General features: G+C 51.5%; 5 protein-coding genes across 5 annotated transcripts; 2 read left to right on the top strand and 3 right to left on the bottom strand.

Moving 5' to 3' along the window:
- Window positions 1–2,177: 2,177 nt before the first annotated feature.
- ASPACDRAFT_74966 (uncharacterized protein) lies at window positions 2,178–4,728 on the bottom strand. The gene is made up of 3 exons (XM_020204341.1): window positions 4,475–4,728; window positions 2,715–4,117; window positions 2,178–2,655 (listed from the first exon to the last, which is right to left on the bottom strand). Exons 1-3 carry the CDS (start codon window positions 4,497–4,499, stop codon window positions 2,389–2,391), a joined length of 1,695 nt encoding a protein of 564 aa, XP_020059706.1. The 5' UTR covers window positions 4,500–4,728; the 3' UTR covers window positions 2,178–2,388.
- Window positions 4,729–7,134: 2,406 nt separating this feature from the next.
- Window positions 7,135–8,562, top strand: ASPACDRAFT_38986 (uncharacterized protein; the record flags this gene model as incomplete). Its single annotated transcript, XM_020200530.1, has 1 exon — window positions 7,135–8,562. One exon carries the CDS (start codon window positions 7,135–7,137, stop codon window positions 8,560–8,562), a length of 1,428 nt encoding a protein of 475 aa, XP_020059705.1.
- A 1,913-nt stretch (window positions 8,563–10,475) lies between these two features.
- ASPACDRAFT_22496 (60S ribosomal protein eL19) lies at window positions 10,476–11,445 on the bottom strand (the record flags this gene model as incomplete). The annotated part of the gene is made up of 3 exons (XM_020199122.1): window positions 10,476–10,625; window positions 10,777–10,927; window positions 11,066–11,445. 3 exons carry the CDS (start codon window positions 11,443–11,445, stop codon window positions 10,476–10,478), a joined length of 681 nt encoding a protein of 226 aa, XP_020059704.1.
- A 679-nt stretch (window positions 11,446–12,124) lies between these two features.
- ASPACDRAFT_111075 (putative translational activator) lies at window positions 12,125–20,828 on the bottom strand. Its single transcript, XM_020195515.1, has 7 exons — window positions 20,613–20,828; window positions 18,416–20,487; window positions 17,686–18,367; window positions 17,436–17,630; window positions 13,550–17,377; window positions 12,913–13,484; window positions 12,125–12,863 (listed from the first exon to the last, which is right to left on the bottom strand). Exons 1-7 carry the CDS (start codon window positions 20,731–20,733, stop codon window positions 12,306–12,308), a joined length of 8,028 nt encoding a protein of 2,675 aa, XP_020059703.1. The 5' UTR covers window positions 20,734–20,828; the 3' UTR covers window positions 12,125–12,305.
- A 400-nt stretch (window positions 20,829–21,228) lies between these two features.
- ASPACDRAFT_56788 (putative ATP dependent RNA helicase) lies at window positions 21,229–26,218 on the top strand (the record flags this gene model as incomplete). Its single annotated transcript, XM_020203171.1, has 10 exons — window positions 21,229–22,012; window positions 22,042–22,705; window positions 22,773–23,666; window positions 23,720–24,444; window positions 24,487–24,550; window positions 24,603–24,744; window positions 24,807–25,191; window positions 25,256–25,469; window positions 25,532–25,871; window positions 25,991–26,218. 10 exons carry the CDS (start codon window positions 21,229–21,231, stop codon window positions 26,216–26,218), a joined length of 4,440 nt encoding a protein of 1,479 aa, XP_020059702.1.
- Window positions 26,219–26,704: the final 486 nt, after the last annotated feature.

The raw sequence follows: 26,704 nt of genomic DNA, 5'->3' as shown, positions 1-26,704 counted from the left end.
GGTCTTGTCCAGTGAGAAACCTTTGCAGCCTTCGCTAAGTTAACTTGACTAATTCCTCCTTACTCAGGCTTGCCAACTCAATTTATAACCGAGTGAGTACAGTAGTTATGACCCGCGTTAATGTCAATCTCATAACATTCGACAACCATCAATCAGACTTCCAGGACCTATTTGAGTTCTCACCCATTTGACTCGTCTCTTCTATAATTGTTCCACCTCCCAGCAATAATAGTCGCTCCCAGCCCACCCCATAGTTGAGGCCTACATGCATCCACATCTCACTTTACCTTTAACCCCCACAACCACAAACCTCGCCAATTCTCCCCGATCCCCCTCATCCAATCCAGCCGCATGCCACCGAATGTACCCAGCGGAAAGCAAACATTCGACCCCCACGCCCACCGCACTCGCTACAGAAAAGCAACCAAGCATCTCTCCACCATACAGATATCGGAGTAGTCCGACCCGTCCCCGACAAAACAGATCTGGCCGGATCTAGGTACTGTACGTAGTATACACAGCTTCGAGGGAGAGAGGGCACCACCAGAAACGGAATTCCTTCCCCCAGCGATCAAACAACAACACCTATTCCCGATAAACCAATCATCATATCTCGATCCAGTCCATCGATGAAAACCCCCATGGACACTTCTCCTTCTGTTCCTATTTCGTTGTGGCAGGCTGATCTTCTGGTCTGAAGATTGTGGTGTGTGTTTTTTTGCCCCTATACTTTGCATAAGCGGGGACGGGATTTGTAGATGTATGTCCAACTACTTAGCTACTAGTGCCAGGGTCTATTGAGCGGTGGAAATGCTGTGCTGGGGTTGTGGGGTTACATATATGCAGTTCATCTGCAAGTAAGTCTTTCCCTAGATCGCATTATTTCCCTATTTCCCATCAATCATGCTGCTGCTCTTGCTGTTGTTTGTGGTTCCATTGGTCCGTCGCTTCTGTGTCGAGGGGGAAGGCTGACGAGACGTCACGTCGGCATTGATGCGGTATGTAGGGCACCGAGGTGCATCTACTAGGAGAGTTCGCTGCCAGTCCATGAATCAGTCAAGTTGGTGCACGGTGGACATCAGCAGTAGCCTCCTAGCTAACTAGTTAAAGTAGCTTGTCCCTAAGGTAGGTACCTAGTATACTGAAACCCCTCTCATCATCATCCCCCCTATATCCCAAGACAGAAAATGCAAAGAAAACCTGTCCAACCACAAGAGTATCAGAACGCGACACACACATCCCATAAAAAAAAGACCCCGATAGGTCTCCCTCCTTCCTCCTCTCTAGCAAAACGTACTCTTTCTTCTGGGTACTGTACCCCAAGCTTCCCCCTTCCTAGCTCTTGGAGCCGAAACATCCACAAGAAAAGGTGGTTCCCGATGTGGAACAACACACAGACAGGATTTTAGTGTCGAAAAAGCATGGATGGCCCCCGGACGCCCGGATAAAAGGATAAGCAGTACTACTACTACTTCCAAAAAGCCCCATGAAGTGGTGGGCTACCTCGGGACGAATGAGGGATGGAAGTGGGTGGATGGCTGGGTGGGTGTCGGGATAAAGAAGGTTCTCTCGCACCCACACATCCGAATCTGCTTGCTCTTCACGGCTCTTTTCGTAAGACTCGTGCAGGTAAGGACATGATTCAGACCTTTCGGATAGTTACAGGAGACGAAGTGGCAGGGAGAGGAAGGAAGGGAAAGCGGGTGTGTGGGGGGTTTGTCTGTCATCGGCACGATCTACAGTACCTTTTTTCCTTCACCGCATGCTATGCTATCGTTCTGGGCAGCAAGCATGAAGAGACGCTACCGGAAACATGGATAACGTGGGTAATGCATGGGGGGGAGGGGGGATGTTCCTTGGAATATCCCACCCTTAGCATTACCGTAGACTGAAGATAGTGGTGGTGGTACGGGGGGTACGGGGGAGTGGCATGAAGAGTGGTGTAACCCAAGCCTCTCTCCTGCGGAGCGGGTTGTTTGATGGGCATGCTTTTATGCTGTGCTGCCTGCATTCGGTAGGTAAGTATCCAGTTAGATAGGCATGCAGTAGGGCAGTAGGAGAGTCTAAATCGGGAGTAGCCGGAGGCTCAGTACACAGTACTCGGCCTGGACTACTCAGAACAAGTCCGCGACAGGTAGGAGAGGTCAGGTCAGGTCAAGGAATGAGTATCATAGGGACAAATTGTATGATTTCTATCGGTGTCTATGGTCCTGCCATCTATATACGATCATATGGTGCAAGAGGGTCATGATAGGACATCAGTCCAGGTAAACGCTGTCGCAATGTCCACCGTCAAATTTGACCGGGTTGGATGAGAATGAAGAGCAGAGAAGGCTAGATCTGAAGGCTAGATCTGGATATCATAGAAATGCACACACGAAACAGGTATCAGTTGAGATGCTGGAAAGGGGAAGGTTGTTGCCGTAAAAGATAATGAAAGATGCCCCAGATTCCCTTGAACACTTCAAGTCGATCTTCGGCGTCGAACAAATCGTACCACTTGGTCCGTCGGAGCTGGAGAACCTGCCATGGTTGATCACCGTCCGAGACTGGTGGGAAGTCGCTGCGCCCGTGGGTAATCATTTCGAGATATCGCCGATGTACACGCAAGTGCAGAATAGCAAGATGGTGATTGATAGATGATAGCATGTAGATCTGCCCTATCTGTCAGTATGCCTGTTATCGTCCGCAAAGCAAGTTCGGGGGGTACGTACATCATCGAAGGGACTCTCAATGGGCTTCCCGATCTGGATGTACCTCATTCGCCTATCCCATAGACTGGGACCGGGTTCCACGATCTTCCACTTGGAGTTGTTGCTCAGTTTACGGACCAGACTTGGCCGACGCAATGCGAGGAATGGATGCTCAATTTGATGACGCTTGCGAGCATTCCCTTGCTCCACGGAAAACGCATCATCTTCACCTTGCCCATTACCATCGCCATCAGCATGGTTTGGCGCACCACCCCACCGCGGCACGGTTGTCCACCACTGACCTTCCCCTGGTCTGGCTTCAGTGGCTCCCTGTCGGGCTCGTTCCTGTGCGGTCAGGAGCATGGCACCCACTTCGCGGAGCAGATCACACACGTCGCCGACGCTTTCGCCGGGGGTGTCTTCGGGTCCTCGAAATGCAGTTTCAGGTCGACACTGAGCCGTGAAGACGGGCCCTTCCATGACACCACTACGGGCCAGTTGTCGATCTTTGGGAGATCGAGCGGCCACGAAGGTCTGTCGGACTGGGAAGAGGACCGTCTTGGCGGCCAACTTGGGAGGAGCAATTGGCAGGGCGACCTGACATCCAAAGGGCCAGGCAGCCATCTCTGTCAATGCTCGAATGGTTTCGTCGCGCGCATCTTCCGGCATTTCACTCCCTGAGCCAATACGGCGACCTTTGTATCGAGTCACAGTCTCTGGTTCCGGATCCCGAGGGTCTGGTGGGCTGTCTACCAGTTCTTCGTCCTGGTCCGCACCGTCCACATCCATGCGAATCTCTGGGATGTCAAAGTCCTTGGATACTTGTGGTTCCTCGTCCGTCTGCATGGGTTCATCGTCCTGAACAGGTGGCGGGGAGGCCGGGCGCTCGAAGTAATCGTCCAAGCTGGTATCCCAGTACTGAGCCATGCGCTCCAATCCCGTCCAAAACTTGCGCGTGTGTGTGACCCTGACTCGATCCCGTCCTTCCTGGGGAGGCAGTCTAGCCACCTCTCTGAATGCGTCATCGTTATCGAGTAGTAATTCACTCTGTAGCAGTTCAAACCGGTCTCGCGAGGGGTATGGGTTCTCATTGTCCATCAGAATAGGAGTGCCATCTTCATCCACCGGGGAGGATCTGGCCGACATATTTTCCCATGGAAGTGGAGGGGCTGTTTTCGGACCCGATTGACGGACAATGCGGGCGGCAGGGACATCGGATTCCAGCTTCAGATTCAGGGCCTCGAATTTCTGTGGATTGATATCTTGCGGCCGTCGGATGGAGGCTAGCACTTCGTTGAGTCTGGCCAAGGATGTTTCGGACCCATTTTCTGCAAGATCGGGGACGTGGTAGACAGGGAAGTCGAGCTGTGTGGGGGCAGACGGTGGGCAGCGCTCTTTCTCCGGTGCTGCGCTCACCGGAAGGCCTGCATCGCATCATGTCAGCAATGGAAAGAGTCAACAGATAGTTCGTGTCGGGCGTGGCTCAAATTGGGCAGAGAGCCGACCGACGGGCCACCGGGGGGGGGTATGGGGCCCTCGGAAGCATAGGCACAAGGCAGAATTGACCCCAAAGACCATTGCGCGACCGAAGCGGAAGGACTCTGTTGCTTCAGGCAATCACGAGGCCAGCAGAGCCGCCGCTTATTTCGCGGAGTCTGTGCTGTGATTGCAGGGTCCTGCATGGGGGCCATCGAGATAAGAACAGTGGTTGATGTACGAGAGCAACGATTTGCATGAGAGGGAAGATTGTCCAAAGAATAGTGGGAAACAGGCAGCCTTACCCAGCGAACCAGACCACCCGAACATGATGCCGGGAAAGTCGATCGATCACACAGGGGAGCGACGTGCAAGCGTGGGAGGAGATAATCTGTAAGGTACCGGGGGTTCGTGTGCACGCCACCCAAGCAGAGAGGGAAAGAGAGGGAGAGAGAGAAGAGAGCGCTTTGATGGGTCAAATGTAAGGGAACAAGGTGAGAAAGGGAGAGGAAGAAAGCTATCCAAGCCGAATTGCACAGCACTAATTAAACAGAGGCGGAGCGACCAATGGATCGATCAATCAATGGGGGGTCATGCAGCTGTGAATAGTACACATGTAGACAAATTGGGGGAGGGAAGGGAGGGGGCGGGGGAGCTAAATAGTAATCTCCAAATGTTAACTACTAGAGAAGGAGAGGAGGAAGAAGAAGAAGAAGAAGAATGAAGAGTGGGTAAAAGTTGGGGTGGAGATTAGCGCCAACCAGCGATGGCCAAAAAAGTGGGTGGTGGATGGGATTGGGGGGAAAGAGGGAAATGTGGGATGATTAAGAATGAAGCAAGACGAAGCCAGACGAAGCCAGACGAAGCCGACGACGCAGACAGGTAGAGTACCTATCTTTTTAAACAGAGGCGAAGCTCTTGTGGTAAGAGGCAGCAAGAGGCAGAAAGGATCAACAGCGGGTTTTACTCCAATCGTCCATCCATTCATTTATTTATTCCCCGGTCATTGTCATTGTCATGCACTCACTCACTTCTCACTAAGACTAGAAAACTAACTACTCGAGTACTTACTGACTAGTATCGCTTCGAGGGGATCTCCTGATCCTATCACTCTTAACCGGTCTGTCACTTTGCCAATGATTCTTTTACTGCCTGCCTATCGATTTGACTGAGTACACACTCAACTACATTCAACTCTTGTGTGAAGATCAACTATAACTTACACGACACACAATGCGGGGAAATTCTGGAGTGGCGGGCAAGAAACAGGACAAGCCCAGGACAAGCCCAGGACAAGCCCAAGGGACATGGACAAGCTCATTTGGCAACCATCCTTCGATGGTCTCCATGCCCATTAGTTACATTAGTCTCATTAATGAGTGAGTTTTGGCGGAGTTTGGGGCTGATCCTTGGGAATGTCAGAAGCCTTTCCCTGGGCGCAGGCGAGGAACCACTTTGGAACCACTCTTGCCATGACATCAATCGTATGGCACACTCAGGGAGATTCATGGTCATTACCTTTGCATAGATCCTGCTCTTTGCCAGCCAAGGAATCATAGACAGAGCAACAACCAGACAATGTCAAACTGTCTGCTCACATGACAAGACATGACATGACCTTGTTCCGATTGTTCCTATTGTCAAATCATTGAACAATTAAACTAACGATTGAGGGGAAAGGCAGACGTATTCAACCTCAGGCTACCATCACCGCGGCGGGAGAATGGGACTTTGTCCAAATATGGTTAGTCTATGTGACTCAGCATGCATCCGATGTCGATACTAGTCTACTTTGGGACTAGGGGCATCGTGTCTGAAACCAATGGCAGAAGACGGATCTCAGCCAATGACCAAGGGACGATCAGGTGGTCTTACCTCGAGTGAGCTGAAGGTGCCGGGCTTCAGGTTCCCACTATCGAGTTAAACACTCTCCCAATCCAACGCTCTTGCTTAACCTTCAACTCGGATTGTTGATCTACACAGTACCTAATATCTTTCAAATATGCCTGTATACAACAGGCTCGCATGATTGCAAGCCAATCTCATTTCACAGTTCACTCTTCATGGTCATTCATTGCCATCCCTACCCCATGATTGGCCCGAGTCCCGCCATCCATCACCTTGCTCTCTCCACTCAATCATCATCAAGTGTTTCCTGATTGTCCCCTGAGCTACGGAGTACTAGGTATGAACTCTTCTACTCTCACGCGAGGGGGGGGGCCAAAGGGTCTGAACCCCTCTTATGCACCCATATGACCATTTTGTCAGAGCTGTCTCTGCTTCCAGGTTGGATCGACTTTGGTGGCTCTGCTGTTTCATCCAGCTTTTTATCCCCTGCTTCGCATATCAGCTTCCAATTCTACGTACATGCACACATACAAGCGCCTGGCCCCAACACATTCGGTAGATTAGCTTGCCTGCTGTTGATATCATCCTAGGATGACCAGCCGTTCTGTTTTCTTTTTTCTTTCCTTCGCGTCAACCTCTCGTGTCAGCTTTTCTCGCCCTTTTCGAGGCTGTGTTCCTTAGCATCCTGGATACATCAACTCGACGCCTCTTCACGTGCAATCGCATTTGACCGTTTTTTTTTTGGCCCTCTACTTCACCGTCCGCATCCTGAAACAATACCGTCCAACCCGGGCCGTCGTCGCCTTCGACGTCTCTGTCATGGCCTGCCTGATTTGTCCAGATAGAGGAAAAGAACAATGAGAAAGATTTAGTGACTATGCCCTGAGCTGCTGTCATTCCTGCTTTTCTGTCACTCCCTCCGTTCGTTTCTAGTCGATCGTTTCAGCTGCCATCGTGCTATCGGCGCTATCACTCTTTTACGCGCCTGTGGCCTCATAACCTGAAAGTCTCTCTTTCTTGCAATTATACCAGGCGTGTATGCAGTCTATATCTTTAAGTCTTCCGCCTTGGATCCAGCAAACTTGCATTGCGCTATTCGGCCTGCGGGCTTGGCGACATGTCCATGCCTAGTGCTTGTCTGCTTCTTCAGAGTACCAGGTGCACCAGATTCCCACGAGAGTCCAGCATTGCTGTGCCCTCGGGGGCACCTTCGGCTATAACCAGCTTGTCGTGGCCGGCAGCAGGAACTCACATTGCCGTCCCGAACACGGATGCTTTGTCGTTAATCGACAATGAGACTGTCCCAGCAAATGATCTGATTGCAACCCGCACATATTCTCAGATTTCACTTGAATATCCTGCGCAGGCTCCAGCCGCGACTTTTACAGATACGCTTCCCAGTACCGTCGCAACCACCACGACAACAGATAGTCTTAGTGCTTTCACAACCTCATACCTTCCTAGTGTTCAACACGAACACGTCCCACTGTCTTCGCAGACGAGCACCCAAACTCCTAGTCTCAGCTCCAGCCAACTCGTGCAACCATCGTCGACGGAGCACTCTGAGTACTTGCTTGGTGCAGCCAGCCTCATCACATCAGCGCCCCAGACGTCTTTAACAATCAGCACTGCATCGACAGCCATACCTACCACGACGGATGTGGCCTCCAGCAACCACACCACTTCAGCAGATCCCGTAGATTTCCCCCACGACTCTAGCTCCCACACCCCCTTACACACCATCTTGGGCAGTGTGCTAGGTGGACTGGCCTTCGTGGCGCTCGCTTTAGTCTTAGGTTATTACTTCATGAGCTCGAAGCGACGCACTGGTCGAGGCTCTCCGAGCCTCGGCACAAGTGAGGAAGGCTTTACAGCGGAAAAGATACCTACTGTGGCACTCCCAGGTGGTGCTTCTCGTCCAGGGTACCAATCGCGCCGGTCCTTTCTTTCCAACTCCTCCTCTTCTGTCCGCTCACTCCCCACTCACGTGGCCAGAGTCCCCGTCTCCAAACCCGAATACACCTACCACGACCCCCGCTCTTCCGCCATCCCCCGCGCTGCAAACGCTAATCCATTCGTCGAGCCCTTCGAACTCAGCTACAAGTCAACGTCATCCCGTGGAACGACCGTTCAAAGCGACCGAGTGATGCGCAACCCTTTCGCCGACCCCTATCCCAGCCCGGGAATCGTGTCCCCCACCACCTCCACCTCCACCTCCACCCACTTGCGCCAATCGCAGATGTCCCAGCAGCAACGCCCCGTGTCCATTGCCTGGGGCGGCTCCGTCTACAGCGGCGGCGACGTCAGCCTGGGCAGCACGCTCATCCTCCCGAATGGCCGCAGCAGTGCCGGAAGCAGTCTCCTCAACCGCCTCAGCTACCCGTTCACCGTCAACGAGCTCTCGGACGCCGGGGGTGGCGAGGGGTATTATGATCCGGGCGCGCGGGTCAGCACGCGCAGCGACCCATTCGATCTGGAATATCCGGTCAAGGCGGCGGTCATGCATCGTCGCAGTTCGACGACCATCCCGCTCGCGCAGGTGTAGTACTCAGTAAGAGCTGATTCTCGGGGTTTCCGTATGACTGGATGTGTATAATGATATGACCGAACCGACTCGCTGTATGATGATATGCTGCGCCAATGTTTCTGGGAAGAACAGGGAGTCGTAGTTCCATGTTTCTATTTTGCTGTATAACCTTCGAACTTCATGTACATGTATGAATTTTTCTTGATCTCAATAATTCCATGAGGCACGGAAGGTGTTCTGTGCCGTGGTTCGGGCTGTATGATAACTAGCCGGTTTCCAGTCCTACTGCAAGTAGGATCGATCGAGATCTTGTGCACCTGTTTTTATCTTCAATCTTCTGGATTAATTCCGGTACACAAGGTAAACAGATTAAAGAGATGAAATAAGAACAAGCCGACAGTCCATCACCTGAAGACTAAGAAATGTCCTTCCTCCCGACTATTCAACACTATATCTCAGAGGGGGCGGCGCACCCGCAAGACCAACTCTACCCACTACTTTATATATCCAACCCGCCAACCGAGGGCATCTATGCATTAATTACGCTACAGATTGCCCCTTCCTAACAAACCATACGAGATGCGAAAATCGGGATTTTGAGTTTGACTGTGCCTGACCAATTCATTTTCCCAGTGTGTTTGGAGTAAGATGCGATGAAGCCAAGATCATGTCATACCACCCCCCCCCCGGCCCCTGGAGGCATGACTTCATTGATAGTCCGTCCACACCCGCGGTGGAGTAACGGGTTACGTGCAAGTACATATGTGTAGTAACATAAGAGTTATGTAAGTACAATTAAAGTTTGCAGAATATGGCAGGGCCTGATTCCTTGTCCCACAGATACTCATAGCCACTCAGTCAGTTTTGCTGATCAACAGAGGAAAATAAGAATTCTTTGAATGCGGGAGTCGCGTGCGTGGGCGGGTTCCCTCTAGACGTGTAAACCTCGTGAAAAAAAAAAGCAAAAAGAAAAGAAAAAAACAGAAAAAAATGCCCGTGTTTCTGCGTAAAGGCGGACTTCCACAACCTCAGGCCAAGACAAGAGGGGAATGGACGATGATCCCAATTCCCTTTTCCTAGGGGTGGGTGGGTTCATTTCGGTCAAGATTCCTCTAGGTGGGGCTTTTTATTGTACGACATCGCGACGATGGAAAATTTATCCTACGAGCGAGAAGAGACCCCGCGACTGGACTGGACTGGAAACCCTCAAGCGTGATATTCAGGAAACGTTACGACATTAAACAAGGACGATGCGGGGGAGGAAATATAGTTGGAGGATGGGGTAGAAGGGTAACCCGGCCGGAGGAAAAGGGCTAGACCAGGCTTTAGGAGGGGAGGAAGGAGTTAAGAAGATAGGTGGAGAGCAGGGCCCGAATGCGATGGCATGAGATAACGAGAAGGAAAAGACATCCGGGGTAGAATGGCTCTGGCTGGATTTTTGTCCGGGGTATAAAAAGAGATGGAAAATGGAAAAGACCATGTGTGTGAGTAGAAGATAGAAAGAACAATGTTCGGGAATTTCGTAACACACACAAAGCGCCAAGCCATTGTTTTGGACTTTAATGAAAAAGTTGGTCATTTCTCTTTTTTTTTTCTTGTCTTGTTCCATATTCACATGCTCTAGGCTTTTCTCCCCGTGGTGTAAACGGGCAAAGAGGTAAAGCCAGAGGTGATATATGTTAATTTCCCCGTGTCCGCGACGAACCCAGGTGTGCCGGGTTGCCTCCTTGATACGATTCAGACAGAAGCCATGTGTCCCGGATGCAACTTTTCTTGTTCTTCTCAAAGCCAACGAGCCAGACCTGCAACGAAAAAACGGGGAAGTGTGTAGTTTTGGTCGACCTGATTTATATTCCACTGGCTGATCGATTAACCCATTATCCCCCGCTTTTCAACCTCCGCACCGCCAAAGTTCGTCAAACAGAAGAAATTTACTCCTGAGCCTCGGCGACCAAAGCGTTCTGCTTGGCCTCCTTGCGCTCCAAGCGGCGCTCACGGAGAGCCTTGTTCTTGGCACGCTTAGCGTCCATCTCCTCCTTGAGGACACGCTCACGGTGTCTCTCAGCCTTGGCCTTCTGGATCTGTGGTGGGTAAAAGAAACCGGGTTAGTTCCTATTCTCCATCAAGTTCGGCCAACCCGCCATATGATTGTGTGTAGATTCAAGAAGATGTGGTGAGTTCGTGACAAAGAAGGCGGTTCGTGCAGCAAAGCAGACAAAGGAGTCAACTTACGTGCTCGATGAGGGCACGCTTGTGCTTGAAGGTGTTACCCTTGCTCAGGTGGTAGAGCTCGTGGTACAGGTGCTTGTCGATCTTGCCGGAGGCACGGTAACGGACGAGCAGGCGACGGAGAACACGCATGCGGCGCATCCAGAGGATCTGGCTGTAGTGAGGGAAAGAAACCGCACGTCAGCACCTTCTGTCTCCAACCCAGATTTCCAGTATCGCGATCCAGTCATATCCAAAGCTCAAGACTGATCCTTCCGCTGCGTGGAGGCGAGAGAGAGTCGGGAGTGCATACCTGGGCATACGGGCCTCCTTGGTACCCTTGCGCTTACCCAGACCACGGTGTCTGCCGATTCTGCGGGCGGCGGCGAGCTCACGGGCACGGGCGCGGGAGTGCATGGTGACGGGCTTGCGGATGATGAGGCCATCGCTGACGAGCTTGCGGATGGTCTGACGGGAGTTGGCGTTGGAGATCTCATTCATCTCATTGGGGTCGAGCCAAATCTTGCGCTTGCCGCAGCCGACCACGGAGGCCGCGAGGCGCTTCTGGGTGCGAAGGTTGACCCTATTGTATGGGGAAAAAACCAGACGGTCAGCATGCAGTCCAATGCGATCCGAGAAATTCCTTTGCTTCGTCGACGAGTGGAGGAGTGACAAGGGCCCTTCGATGGGCATATGCTGCGGAGGTGGTGCATGGTTGGGCCCAAGGGCCAAAAGGGCCAAAAAAGTAGTCCATCGAAGGGCCGTAATTCTCCTCTCAAACGACACGAGCACAAATCGATGATAGGACTCACATCTTGATGTCGGCGTATCGACGGTCGTTGGCGGATGATGTTCGTTGCACTCGACGACGGGTAGAATTCCCAGCTGAGGAGTTTGAGATACGCCCACTGATTAGCTAAGCCACTGTGCTTCTAAGCGAGAAAATCCACCCTAGGGCTTGTGCCCCAGCCACTTGTCCCGATCTGGGGTTCCGCCGCCAGAGCCTCACCTCCATGTACAGACGAGTCAGGTATACGTTCGCAACGTTATCTGACCTAGACGAGTTGCATAATGAGGCTATCTGCCTTTATTTCTCCTGGGGTGGTTCAACATGTGTTTCCACCTTTCTCCGCATCCACTTGCTCGATTCTTCTCTTCATGTTTTTCTGGTGTTGGTTTCCGCCACCGCCAGACACGTGACTGATAAGCTCATGGTGTTTCTTATCTATCCGTACTCCATGGATAGATAGGGCTAGTCCCAGTCTAGACAGCCAAGCACGAATGGAGTCGACACTAAGTACCAAGTAAGATCATGGATACATACAGTAACTACTGAATAGGTAGTAGTCTAGACATTAGTAGTACTTATGACATCGAATGACATGGACCATATACCAATAACATATAACATTCCTATAAACATAACCTTCCTAAAACCTGTTCCTTCTTTCCTCCAGGCCTTCCCCATCAGAATCAACCTTAACCCCCAATACAAGGGTATAAATCTAATTCATGCCACTGCTAGAACAAGTCTACTTCACATCATCCTACCATCAATCATCTCCAAACGTCCCCTCTCCAAGATCGACCTTGCCAATGCTCCACACTTCCTTCTCGTCATCAACCTCATCATTGGACAGGCCTAGCCCACCCTGTCCACCCTCCGCCTCCTTTCGCTCTCGGGCCTGGCTGGCAAGACGCAAGGCAACACGCTTGAAGTAGTCAGACATGCTCCGCTTGGGGCCCGGCGGAAGCTCAGCCCCAGGACCAGCCATGTACTTGTCGAATACGGCATTTTCAGACTCTACCACAGAAAAGATCGCGAGGAAGGCAGCCTCCGCCGCCAACTTCACAGGGATGACCATGTCGCGCACACTACCGAAGATGGGGGGCGCAAGGAGAGCCAGGTGCGGCCGAGTCAACTCCGGATGAAGTCGGCTGACGGTCCGCAGGACCACCAAAGCCAATCTCCGGGTATCGGAGGGCCCACCAGGCTGAATGCAAGGCGCCAACGCTTCAAAAATGGCTTTGTTGACTTCAAAGTTGCGATGCTCATCCTCAATAAGCAGATATTTACCTGCAGCCAAGACGCTGTTGTCGGAAATAAAGGGCTATCAGGAGTTAGCGCGGTCCGTGGCCCTACATGCTGGAAATACTTACATCCTTGTTGGTGACACCTTGGCAGATGACTGCCTGCGTCTCAGTGGCAAAATGCTCAGTCAACGCGGAAGGCGCCTCGACAAGCAGAGCATTGAGACCCAAAATCGAAGAATGAGAGACATTGGCCGTCAGGACTCTGTTCTTGATGAGTGGGCCTGCTGTGGCTGGTGGAAGTACCTTGACTAAAGCACCAAGAAGCTTGGCATTGGTGATAGCTACAGCGTCAGTCTGATCGCTGGCTTCGTCATCAATAAGGGCCAGAATAGCATTCTTCGAAGCTTCACTCATGTTGGCGCCGGCCTTGCCGACAACCTCTTGAAGTGCCTTCATCATTGCATTTCTCACTCCAACGTCAGGTGTCTTGGTTCCAGTAACGAGTTCCGCAATAAGAGGGTCGACCCTGGGAGTCAAAGTGATCAGGATTCCAAGACCCTTGGCGGCCCTGTTGCGCAAAGTCTCGCTAGTAGAGTCGGCCAGACCACGGGCGAACGTCCGTTGAAGTTGGGGCAAGAATGGCTTGACAGCCAACGGAATTTTCTCCAGGAGTTTGTTAAGAGTGAAGAAGATGGCACCTGAAGTTCATCGTAAGTTAAAGGACCGGAGCAACAGCATTGTAAGAATGAAGAGAAGGACTTACATTTGATATCCACCGACCGCTCAGACACGACACGGATAAGAGGACCCGTGATTTGCGTGACGAACATCTTCAGAGAATCCGCACCAGTGCGATCGATGATATCGCTGATGGCAAGGGCGGCTTGAGTACGCTGCTCGACGCTCCCGTTCAAGAGACCTTGCAAGAAGATCGGCAAAACAGCAGTAATACCCTTGGGGAGGCTGAAACCTGGAAGGTTGGCGCCAGGAACGCCCACAGAACGTAACGCCTGTCGCGTGGGGATCGTAAGAACCTCCATCTCTTCCTTGCGCAGATGAGATGTAAGCTCGCTCTGTGCTGCCCATGCGGCCTTCACAACATCCTTGTCGCCGTCATCGAAAGAAATGAGCAAGACCCGGATCAAGTCTTGATGGTATCTGGAATAGTCGATTTCGGCATTCGCGAAGAAGTTCTTGAGATGAACTGCAGCAGTAGCGCGACGGACGTGGTCATCGTGCTTCAGAAGAGTCATCATGGCATTCACCATCACATTGAGACCGTCATTCTCGTCAACAGACACCAAGATGGTATCAAAAGCACTGCTGAGCTCATGTCGAAGCTCCTCGTTGGTAGTAGACACGATATTATCCATCAGGGAGTTGAGAATCGTAGGCAGTCTACGTGTCATAGCGCTGCTTGCCACTTCCGCGAGGGAGGCGAGAGCCCGGGCATTGAATGCTGAAATCGGAGAGGTGAGAAGAGTAGGGATGAGGTTCGGCAGGATAATGTTGGCTCGCGTCTGCTCAGTGAGTAGTGTCAGGAGGGCTGACAATGCCTGCTCTGCCTCGTCGCTGTTCCTCAACAGAAGCAAGAGATGAGGAAGGACCTGATCGACGGCCCTCTTGCCAAGAATCTGTTGTAAAGCGTCAAATGCTTCGGCGGCAGCCTCACGCACGTCCTCATCATTATCAACCAAGGCCACCCGGACAGTCGAGATGAGAACCTTCTCATAGTCCTCAAGAGCCTCAGGGGAAGCAGAGGTGATAAGCTCTCTCAAAGCAATGCAGATACCCTGTCTCACATCCACATCGGGAGATGACTGAAGACCTTCCTCGAGGGTAGGAAGCAAAGTCGCGAGAACAGACTCTCCGGCCTTCTTGATAAGGTCTCCCAGAGCGTTGCTAGCGATGACTTTGTGCTCCATGTTAGAAGAGCCAAGGCGGCGGATGATGAGCTGAGATAGAGTGGGCACCATATCCTTGAGGGTCTTGGGCGAAGCGACAAGTGACTTCCAGACACCCATAGCGGCGCTCTTGACAAGACCGGAAGTATCGCAGCGACAGATGAAGAGCGCAGACAAGACCTTGTTCCTTCTCTCCTCTCCGAGAACTTCGAGAAGCGACTGTCCAGCTTGGGCGGCCTCTTCCTCTTCCTCTTCTGCATCGGCCCGGGCCGTGATACCAGTGATACTGAAAAGAAGGTCACCAACCAGCTCAACGGAACTCAATCTGATACGGTAGCTATCGTCCGCAAGACCACGTTCAAGCTCCGGAAGAAGCAGGTCAATGGCCTTGGAGGAGAAGTTCTTGACCAACAAGCGACCAGCCTTGAGCGACACCTCACGAATAGATTCGACGTCGTCAGCCAATCCAGAAAGGATTGGGGGGATGATTTTGCTAAGGTAGGAAGCGAAGCTGTTTCCAAAGCAAGCGGGAAGGAAGATGAAGAGGGTCATAAAGCCTTCGCGAACAGATGGCTTCGAGCTGCTGACATTCTGCAAAATGGTAGGCAGCGTCTCCTCCAGTCTGGTAGTACCCAAGCCTGCGAGCACCTCCGAAAGAGCTTGAGCGGATCCCAGTCTATCACCGGCGCCGGTATCCGATTTGAGCGTAGCCATGAGATTGGGAATGAGATCGGGAAGGGCATCTTCTCCAAGCTTTTCAATGAGCGATCCAAGGGCTTTGGAAGCAGTAGCACGGGTAGTGGGTACAGGATCAACAATAGCCAGCTGCAGACCGGAAACGATAATCGGTAGGTGAGAAATGAGGTCTTTGCGCTCCGTAAGATGAGCCAAACTGCCAATAATCTGGGCAGATTTGCGTTTCGTGTTCGACCTGTCGCCGAGACCGCGCTCGAGGATACGAACGACGAGAGCCAAGGAAGGAGCATCCAGATAGTGAACGAAAGACACCTTGATGAGCGAGTCGAGAGCTTCGTCAGTGTATTTAGTGGGGTCACTCAGCGCCTTGAGGAGTACGTTGACCAGGCTCTTGACTTCAGGGTTGCTGATAACTTCACCGAAGCGCTGCAAGCTGCGGTTGGCTGCATTACGCACCTCCTTGTGCGTGTCATTTAAGACAACTGTTAGCGGGGGGATAATGTCAGGCAGACTGGCCGCCAGCTGCTGGGGATCCAAATAAGCCATAGCACCCAGAAGATCACAAGCTCCCTTCTGACTACGCCACTGCGTGTCATCGAGACCATCAAGAAGAGTCGGGAGAATCTGCTTGACACCATACGAGCTGAGGTTTGAGAAGCAGGCCTTGGCCGCATCAAGGCAGGCATCGCGGACGTCTGCGTTCACATCTCCGAAACTAGCGAGGAGTTGAGGGACAATCCGAATAACATATGGCTCGAATGTTCGACCAAGAATGGTCGCGAACAGTTCATATGCCAGTAAAGCACCCTGTCTCTGATGGGGCTCCTTTCTGTTCTCCGAAGCATCCTGTAGATGAGCCATGACCTGGAATTCGCGCAGCGTGGAGATACCCCGGCCACTGACAATACCAGCGAGACCATAGGCTGCACCACGTTGAGTAGCATACTTCTTAGACTGTAAAAGTTGATCCAGCATATCCTTGACATACTGTCCGCTCTGCTGAGGGCCGCAAAGTCGGATGAGGGGTGGCAAGCACCCAGAAACTGCGGACTGCACGCTTTCCGAAGGCGTAGGCAGAGTGCCCAGAAGTTTCTTAAGGACAATCTGTAGACGAGTGTCGTCTGCTTTAAGATGCTGGGCCAAGGATCCGTACAGAACAACCACAGCCTCATTGAGCAAGTCAGAAGTCTCGCTCCCCTTGTCGGATGTTTCCAATGTAGTTTCCAGAAGTTTCATCAACTCCTCCACAACCTGCTGGCCACGTGCGGCGATGACGGATCGACCACTCTCCGCCATCTGGGATCTCACCACGGAGCTCTTGTCAATCAATGGACCCCTCTCAATCAGGAAGCGCAGGAACCCAACAATCTGCTCGCCCTCAAACAAATTTGTCATAGCGCCGAGCGCGAGGGCTATACCACTGCGGAACTCCCAATGGTCGGTCATGTCCATCTTCTTGGGCATCCCGTAGCTGTCCTTCTCAGGGACCTTGGGCTGGATCTCGATTGAATACTTCGACTGCAGCTGCGAAACGATCTCATCGAAGATAGATGGATTTGACTCAATAGCATGGGCCAAGGCACGGGCAGCAGCACCGCGGAGATGCGAATCCTTCGACGCGAGATAGGGAATGATCTTTCCATATGAGGAGTCATCAACCTCCAGCGCGTTTTCTTCCCAGATATTCTCAGCGATTTCTGCATTTTCTTCTACATGATCATGGCATTCTAGCCAGATGTGCTCCGAGAAATCGAGATCGGTCAAATCGATTTCAGCTTCAATGACCTGCAGCACAGATGTACGAACAGACACCTCAGAAACAATTGTGCCCTTCAACAGAACATCCAGCTCGTCTTGAGTGATATTGGATGAAATATACCGGCAGAAGTCGAAAAGGGTGTCCTTGATGAGCTTATAGTGTTGAGTGTACCTCTGCATTGCTGACAGCAATTGGTTAAGAACCTCAACCCGAGGGAGGCGTTCGTCGGTAACTGTACATATAAAATCAGTTCCACGAGATCAGGATTCAAGTCGGGTTATGGGTCTTACAAGAGCTTGAATGGAAGGACAAAACTTCGATGGCAAGGAGAACTTGCTCGCCTTCTTCTTCCCCCTTCTGTTCCTCAATGCCGTTCCTATCGAGGATCAAGAAGAGCAAGGGAAGAACGTATGCCAGTGACGAGATATCAAGAGGGCGTTGTTCAGAGGCGAACCGCAATCGATACAGGATCCTGGTTACGAGTTCTACAGGCGTGTTAGTTAGGTCGTATTCGAGTTCGTGCCGACAAGGGTGACTTACGTCCAAGAGACTCAGCTTCCATATCAGGAGGCAGATGTGTCTGGCCGATCGCGCGAAGAGTTGCAATACCCACGAAAGGCCGCAACGGACCAAGCCGTGAAGAAAGCTTCTCTGCACACTTGATATAGGCCTTGGAAACGACATCGCCGGCAAACAAACCTGCACCAGCCTCTGCCAATGCGAGCAAGGCGCTCACAGCAGGGTTGATCCAGCCATCTGCGTCGATTGCCGGGCCACTAGCAAGACCTTGGATGATTCCAGTTCCCCTTTCGATCTTCTTGATTTCCTCAAGGACCTCCTCACGGATCTTGGACTCCTTGGCAAGCTGAGCTTTGACCTTTGCCTGCTCATCAGCAGTAAGCTTCTTTGGCTTTTGGCCTTTCTTCTCCGCCAATTGCACACGTAGTTCTTCTTCCCACTTGAGGATATTATAGTCCTTGTTGTTCTTGTCGAAGGCTGGCTTTGATTTAGTGCTAAGGACATCGACGAACATAGTTCCCTCAGGTGTGCGTGCGATGGCGACATCAGTTGGGGTGAACTTGGAAACACGAGACACATCCAAGTCCTCCCGAATTTGAGCGACGAGTCGAGGTACCATAGCATCTGGGGCTACAAAGCTCAGTTCGCCGGCCGCGCTCCAGATAGCGGCATTCAGTCGAGGGATTTTGGATTGAACGGGATCCTACCAGCCGTTAGTAACCAATCGTAGAAGAACCAGGGCCATGCTTACCCTTTGGACGCGGGTCAATTGCTTCAAACAGTCATCTGCAAACTCGCGCACCAGATCACCCGGATCGGTACCTGTTCTGAGACACAGGGAGATCCAAGACGCATTTGGGATTAATTCAGGTCGAGAAAGGAGAAGTAAATCAACAAGCTGGCACTTCAGATCGGCTGCGTTGGGTTCCACCGCTTGCAAGGTAGACGAGGGCGGGCAAATGGCCTTTAGAACGAGATGAAGATGTCTTTCGCTTTCGGGACCCGCAGAGATGGGCGCGGATTCCTTCTCGCCTGTTCTGAAAGCAAGAATCCAAGCCCATAAGCCATTAATGATGATCCGGCTGGTGCCAGCCACATTCTTCAAGTATACCTCCGTCAGTGCACGAGCAGATTCATCACGGAAGCTAGTGTGAAGTGCAGGGGCAGTGATGCTGTAAATGAAAGCCTGAGCCCATGCAGTCTTAGCTGCATCTTCGGCGCCATCGAACTTGGAGCTAGTGGTGACTGCAGAAAGTGCTCTCACAGCCCACTGGATCTCAGCTTGAGAAGCCAGCTTAGAATATGCCTTGGGGTTAAGCAAGAATGACGGCTTGGGGTTGAGCACCATCGCCTGTGCGATAGTCTCGTCCCAAGCTGCCTTATCGAAGCTTGCAAGGGGAGAAGAGCGCTCCAATAGGGCAAGGTAAATATGAGCTGTGGACAATGATCCACCCTGAGCAGAAGGCAACGGGTTGGAGAAGACCTCATTGTATAGTTCTTTCATCTTGCCCAAATACTTGTTGACGAGCGGTTCAACCTCAGCGCTTGCCAAGGTCGACGCTTCTACCTGCCAGAATACCTCACTGACATTGAGCTGCCAAAGCTTCTTGAACGGTACGCGCTTGTCGGAAGACCCCTTCACAATTGCGCCGATGACATCGTCGTTGACCTTGACCTTAGAGTGTACAAGGAATGTCAGATGCTTGCAGAACGATTTGATCTCCTGTTCCAAGGCGGCTTCATTGGATTCACGCGAGAAAACAGGGACAAGACCTTGGACCACTTCTTTTGAAATATCGACGGAAGGCAGAATAGCAGCAATGGCTTGAGCGTACACGGCACGTTGTTCCGGATTGGTGATTTTTTGAGTCTTGAGAGGACCAACGACTTCGCTGGTGACCTTGAGCAAAAGGGTGTCACTCTTCGACTTTGAAAGCAGTGCCTCAAAGGAACGGACGGCGCCTTGTCTGATTGCGGGGTTGGCTGACTTCATACTGGACAACAAATGCTTCAAGAGTCGAGTATGTAGAAGCTCCGCAAGATCAAAATCATCTGGCAGAGAGGAGCAGAGAGATGGAAGCAAGCCGCTGAATACCACTTCAGGGGACCGCAGCATGGCCTTCTCAAAGGGCGGCGTCAACTCAGACGCAACATCTTCGTAGGTAACAAACGCAACGAAAAAGTCACCCAATGCATCGGCGATATGCGAAGGCGGAGCGGACTTGGATCCGACTAATTCTTTGGTGTAGAAGGCGATGATGGCTTTCTTTTGCTCCTCCAGGATCGGCTTCCTGGTCGGAAGACGAGCGCAGACCCCGGAGATGACGCCAAGGAAAGGTGCATTCTTTTGACCCGCGGTAGCATCGCTGGTCAATCGCTGAACAGACTGACGAATTGCATCCTCACCCCAGGTAGCGGAGCCAAAGACTGCACGTAGCGCACGTCTAGTGACTCGAAGGGCGGAAATTTTCACAGCCTGCTTGGAACCAGCAGCAGCCAGACAAGTATCTAGAGCTCTGGCGTCCACCGCAATCGTGTCCAGAGCGGCAGAAAGCGGCGCCGCGGGATCTTCAGCCACAATTTGTAGCACAATCGAGCACCATTCGACTAGAACCAAAGCCGGACCGGGAGCCAGTGGTTTCGTAGCCTCATTCTGCAATTTCTGGGTGAAGTATTTTAGGTCTTCGGTCGGGACCGGAGCCTTGAGCAGCTCGCGGAGGCATTGCTGAACGGCCTGACGAGAGGGACGGTCGACATAGCGAGGATAAGTTGTGAATAGAAGGCCAATGACAGGCTGACGGATTTGAGAGGGTAATGTAGAAGCTGGTGAAGCGAAAGCGCACAATTAGCATCTCCATAGAGCAGACGTGGTGAAGGAATGGGCAGAGCTGGACTGGAGGGTTGGGCTGGGCTTTTGCCGAGAGGACAAGAGGACTGGCAACACTGACCAATTCTATCGCGGAGCTCCTGGAGAGCACGGATTCTGCGAGCAGTCGAACTCGAAAAGAGAACGACCTGCAAACTCTCCAGGTTGCCGGAATCCACCTGTTCCCATGGGAAGTCGTCCATGTTATGTGGTGGACTGGAGCATGCCGGCGTGACAAGACAATGGGCAGACACACGCACAAACGAATGGGACCGATGATGTTGTCATAAAAGTTTTGCGGCGGTTGTGGGGAGGGGGAGGGGAGGGACTTCGGGAGGGGAGCCAGCCCTCCCGTACAGTAAGTACTGTACAGTACTATAGTAACTACCTTGGTAAACTTCCTACTCTCCAACTCTTGTGCGCGCAGTCAGTCAGTCAGTCCCTCCCGACCGAACAAGGCTATGACGCTATCTCTCTTTCCAACCTTTCAGCCTCGACTCACTATTCAAAATATGTGCTTGGGCTACTCTTAACCTTAAAGTAATTTCTCCAAACTCCGGCCGAACAACAGAACCAAATCGCCATCCCATTGACCGACTGACCTCTCTCCGTTCCTCCCCCCCTCTCTCTCTCTCTCTCGCTCTCGCTCTCTTTCGCTCGCCCGCTTCCCCTCCGTTCCTCCTCACCCACCCACCATCATGCCGCCCAATAATAGGAAAAAAAAGAAAGCTGTGTCTAATCCGGCTCGAGGTTTCGCAACGGTCTCAGTACCCTCTAAGCCCAAATCTACAGAACCTTCACTACCGCCCTCCACTGTGGAATCCAAGTCCGTATCGGAAAGTGACCGTCCTACTCCCGCCGAAGACCAGCAAGCGACCACAAACAGCGACAAGGACAAGGCACCTTCGCTCCAGGACTATACCCCCGAAGAACTTGAGAAGCACTTGGAGGAAGCTGAGCTGCAGCTCCTCGTGGAAAAATACGCATCGAAATGCAGGAATGACGCAGCCAGACAGGTTACTAAGCTAGACACCGAGCGGAGGGTACTTCGGCAACAAGCCGCCTCGATCAATCTCATGGAATGGCTGCCCTCGGACGTTTTGAATACCATATTGAGCCTGGTCGAGACCGAGGAGCGCGAGCTCAACCCCGTTTCAAGCCGGGATTCCAGCTCGAAGAAGCCCATCCCGGAAGAAGAGTTGTATATGAGACTGTGGACACTCAAGGAGACCCTTGACAAACTCGGCTTTTCAGAAGAGAAAGTTGATGAGGCCTTAAAGCATCTACTGCTGTATTTCCCCGGTAATTTCACATCCACAAACAAAGAGGTGGTCTGCAACCTGGACGAGGCTCTAGATTGGCTGGCCTTGCACTGCGACCCCAAAGAACTACCTTCTTACACCCAGACTAATACCCAACAACAAAACGAGCTCGATAAGAAAGTCTCTTGGATCACTGGTAACCTTAGACGCTTGGTATCGCGTAAGGATCGGATGGCTAACTGGCACCAGATCGTGAGCCATCACAAGGTTCTAACCCAGCACAGACTCAAAATGATAGCAGAGCGCAGAAGCCTAAGAGCGTTGTAAAAGGATCAAGTCCCCCGCAGTCGTATGCCTATGATTCGGACAGCTCCCTCGATCCTGATACTTTGACCCCCAAGTACCTGGAGCTGCAAACCCGGCTTTACGAGCTGCGGCCAGAACTTTTCGACCAGCCCAAGAAAGGCAAAAAGGGAAGCCGTAAACCTACTGCAACTGATAGTCAGGACCCGCAGGCAGCGAAAGTGCAACGCAAAATTGCCAGTATTGAAAATGATGTACTCTTTGACCGGCATGAGGCCGAGTACAGGTGGAGGGAAAAGCTTGACGACTTGCGAAAGGAAGCAGCTTTTGCTTGCCGAACCGAGCCTGAAGAGAAGGCTCCGGCCGAAGAGGTCACCGAAAAAGAGCAATCGGAGGAAAAGAAGGCAGAGCTAGATGGCGATGCAGCACCGCTGGACAGTATCGGAGAAGACGCAGATTTACTAGGCGACATGTTTGGATCTGAAGAACCCACTCTGGAATTGGGTGTGATTACGGAAGAGCTGAACAAGGCTGCGATCGAAATTCGCGACTTTGGAAAATGGTCGGGACTCAGCCCTCGACGAGTCCTGGAGGAGACCTGCAAGGCAAGGTAAGTTCATGCGCTCTTCTTCATGGACCTGGATGATGGGATAAACCGGTTTACGAAATGCTTTCAGAGACACCGGATGCAAAGTAACGTACAAAGACTGCTCATCATCATCACATATGAATCGACACGCGGTTGAAGTGCGGTGGTCTAAACCCCAAGAGATCCCCTTCCCATTTCAATGGGAAAGTACTACACACAACTCGAACTCATATGCCACGTTCGTCTCAATGGATAAAGTGGCAACCCCCACATCGCAGCAAGCTGAAGCATTTGTCTCAACCCTGGCTCTTTTCATTCTGTTTCCTCAGACCTCCAAAGAGGGCAAAGCTTATCTGCGTCTTCCTGCCGTATGGCGAGATCTTTATACAGAATTCGCCAACGCAAAGAAGTTGCAAGAAGATGAAGCCGATAAGAAAACCGTGAAGAGTTTGAAAAAGCTACTTCAGGAAAATCATGGCACATTTGAAGATGACGTTGTCCTGTCAGATAATTTCCGGCGCAGGAACGGACCTTCCAGCAAGCCAGAGTCTCCCATCCGTGGAGCCGGCGCCAGGGATGGCTCAGAGCCTGATGTGGGACTGATGAGGATCTGGACTGAGAAGTCCTCTACCGCCTCATTCCAGTACATGGTTCAGGGCAGGATGAAGCTGCCCATCTGGAATTTCCGGGACGAGATTTTGAACACTCTAGATACACACCGCGCGCTTATCATTTGCAGCGAGACAGGAAGTGGTAAAAGTACTCAGATCCCGTCATTCATATTGGAACATGAGATGCAGCAAGGCCGCCCTTGCAAAATTTACGTCACAGAACCGCGCAGAATCTCCGCTATATCATTGGCTCGACGAGTTAGTGAGGAACTTGGGGAAAATAAGAACGACGTTGGGACAGCTCGCTCTCTTATTGGATTCGCTGTCAGGCTGGAAAGCAAAGTCAGTCAGGCCACGAGGCTTGTGTTTGCGTATGTCGCTAATCCCTATAATTGGCCGAGTGCTTTCGACTGACTTTCGGTAGAACCACGGGAGTCGTGGTGCGTATGCTGGAGCGTCCGGACGATTTCCGAGACATCACACATGTCGTTCTTGATGAGGTCCATGAGCGTTCTATTGACAGTGACTTCCTTCTCATCGTTCTCCGCCGACTGATGGTGAGAAGACCTGACCTGAAGTTGATACTGATGTCGGCTACACTTGAAGCACAACGCTTCTCGAAATACCTGGGCGGAGTCCCTGTGCTGAATATACCTGGGCGGACTTTCCCTGTAGAGATGAAATTCTTGGAAGACGCTGTTGAGATGACTAACTATCGACTGCTTGAGACTGAGTCGAATGGTGTCTTGGACGAAGACTCAGATGAGTTGGCGTCTGAGATGGCTCAAGGTGAGGCAGCGGGTGGCGGTCTTTTGTCAACGCTTGATGGGTACTCGAAGCAGACCCGTGAAACCATCCTGAATTTCGACGAGTATCGCCTCGATTATCAACTTATTAAGCGCCTTGTCGCCAAAATCGCCACATCGCCTGACATGACTCATTACAGCAAAGCTATTCTCATCTTTATGCCCGGTATGGCTGAAATCCGCCGACTGAACGACGAGATCCTCTCCGATCCCACTTTCCAGCAAGGCTGGATTGTGCATGCCCTGCACTCTTCCATTGCCAGCGAAGACCAGGAGAAGGCTTTTGTCGTGCCTCCAGAGGGCATGAGAAAGATTGTGATTGCCACCAACATAGCTGAAACAGGTAAGAGTCATAGATTCTGACTACCGTAATTGTAGTAACCAGGGCCAGGTATTACGATTCCGGATATCACTGCTGTGATCGATGCAGGCAAGGAGAAGACCATGCGGTTAGTATCGAGTTTGCAACAAGCATGTCGATCCCCTTCTAATGGAATATAGGTTTGACGAGCGACGTCAACTTTCACGACTTGTGGAAGCATTTATCTCACGCGCTAATGCGAAACAACGTCGAGGACGAGCTGGACGAGTACAGAACGGAATCTGCTTCCACATGTTCACCAAATATCGGCATGACAACGTAGTATGTATTCCATGATAACATGATAACCAGATTAGCATCTACATGCTAATCTCTGATTGCAGCTTGCGGAACAACAAACACCAGAGATGTTGAGGTTGTCTCTTCAAGACTTGGTACTGCGAGTCAAAATATGCAAGCTGGGCGAGGTGGAACCTACCCTACTAGAAGCGCTCGATCCACCATCATCCAAGAACATTCGCCGTGCGATCGACTCATTAAAGGAAGTCAAGGCTCTGACGAATGCAGAGAATTTGACTCCTCTCGGAGTGCAGCTGGCCAAATTACCATTGGATGTGTTCCTTGGGAAGTTGATCATTCACGGCGCCTTCTTCCGGTGCTTAGATGCTACCGTCAGCATTGCAGCCATTCTTTCGTCCAAGTCACCTTTCGTTAACACGATGGGATCGAATACGCAGAAAGATATAGCTAGACTTTCATTCCGCAAAGGTAAGCTACTCACGGTACCCAGAGCTCCTCGACACCAGACTTATAGAACTCTTTTCCTGTACAGGTGACTCGGACCTCCTGACAGTATACAATGCATACTGCTCTTGGAAACGCACAAGGAACACACCTGGTGCAAACGAGTACGCGTTCTGCCGGAAGAACTTCCTCAGCTCACAAACATTGCTCAATATCGAAGACATCAAAATGCAATTGGTAGTGTCAATTGCTGACGCCGGTCTCTTGACCCTCGACCCGATACAGAAGGCTGCTTTGAATAGGTAAGCAAGCGGTCTCCCCCCCTCGAACTTCACCGTGGTTCAAGCCTCACTGACTAGGAAAGATCGCGCTACGGCGGCCGCAATCGACAATTTTTCGTCATTCCTGAAGAATACGACACCAACAGCATCAACGACACGGTCGTCAACTCGGTCATATCTTGGAGTTTCTATCCAAAGCTGCTCACCCGTGAAGGCAAAGGCTGGCGCAACGTCGCCAACAATCAATCCGTTACCCTTCATCCTACTTCTGTCAACCGCAACCCGGACCCATCTTCCCCCCCCCTCAAATGGCTTTCTTATTACAACATCATGCAGGGCCGTAACCGAAATTACAATGCTTTTGAAACAAGCGTTGTCGATGACTTTGCCATTGCCATACTTTGCGGAGAACCTGAATTCAAGGTGCGTTTCTCACTTCCCTTTGTGGATCATCCTACTACCTGGCATGGGGCCATACGCCATCGCCAATTATCCTCTCACCTTGAGTATACACAGCGGGCGAAGATTAACTCCAGTTTTAGATGTACTCCGGCGTCATCTCCATCGACGCTAACCGCATCCGCTTCTCCATCCGCGACTGGAAAGCCATGCTGGCGCTGAAGCTCCTCAGCGCCCGTCTGCGCGAGATCCTGCAGGCGACCTTCCGCGAGCCCCAAAAACTCACCTATCCGTCCTACAAGCAGCAACAGTGGATTGCGATCTGGCAACGGATCTTTGAGCAGGCGCATGCTGCCAAACGAATCCCTTAAAGTTTATAGATTCTTGCTTTCTAGAATCCCGTCTGGAGAATCTTTCGAAATTTGTCTTTTTTTTCCAAATCTTTCTCCCCTTCTTCTTTTCTGTGCAAATATAGCTGGAGTGAACGGTGGCTTATGTGAGTTTGGAAAATAAAATGGGCTCCAGTTTCCGTTTCCATGGTGCTTGTCCGGGTTTTTGGTACAGTACATAACGCGCGAAGGGGTTGTTGGCGACTGTATACATCATAAGACCTTTTGCTCTCGCTTTTGCGTCCTCGTTTCTGGTGGAATCATTTTATTTTTCAACTTTTCTTCTGTTTTCTTGTCCAAGGCAAAAGTTATTCAAATTCTTGAAGATGGTTGGATGGTTTTATAGATGAGATACACGCTTTCTATTCACATCTACAAACTGAGTTCATTTTGCGGTGTACATGATCGGCCTGCAAAGAGAACATAGTGAAGCGAGGTGCATGGGTTGAATGATGTCTTAATAGGTAT

This window comes from Aspergillus aculeatus (assembly GCF_001890905.1).
Source record: "Aspergillus aculeatus ATCC 16872 unplaced genomic scaffold ASPACscaffold_2, whole genome shotgun sequence".
In the NCBI taxonomy this organism is placed as follows: domain Eukaryota; kingdom Fungi; phylum Ascomycota; class Eurotiomycetes; order Eurotiales; family Aspergillaceae; genus Aspergillus; species Aspergillus aculeatus.
Note: the sequence above shows the minus strand (reverse complement) of the source record. Positions and strands in the feature narration are given on the sequence as shown.

What these genes read in the sequence shown, in the direction of transcription:
- ASPACDRAFT_111075 (XM_020195515.1), bottom strand. Translation starts at nt 20,733, where the DNA reads ATGGACGACTTCCCATGGGAACAGGTGGATTCCGGCAACCTGGAGAGT. An exon ending in AATTGACCCGCGTCCAAAGG is followed by an intron (nt 18,368 to 18,415) that starts GTAAGCATGGCC and finishes AACGGCTGGTAG; the next exon opens with GATCCCGTTCAATCCAAAAT. An exon ending in GGAAGCTGAGTCTCTTGGAC is followed by an intron (nt 17,631 to 17,685) that starts GTAAGTCACCCT and finishes ACACGCCTGTAG; the next exon opens with AACTCGTAACCAGGATCCTG.
- ASPACDRAFT_74966 (XM_020204341.1), bottom strand. Translation starts at nt 4,499, where the DNA reads ATGTTCGGGTGGTCTGGTTCGCTGG. An exon ending in CGGGTGGTCTGGTTCGCTGG is followed by an intron (nt 4,118 to 4,474) that starts GTAAGGCTGCCT and finishes GATGCGATGCAG; the next exon opens with GCCTTCCGGTGAGCGCAGCA. An exon ending in TTGAGAGTCCCTTCGATGAT is followed by an intron (nt 2,656 to 2,714) that starts GTACGTACCCCC and finishes CAGATAGGGCAG; the next exon opens with ATCTACATGCTATCATCTAT.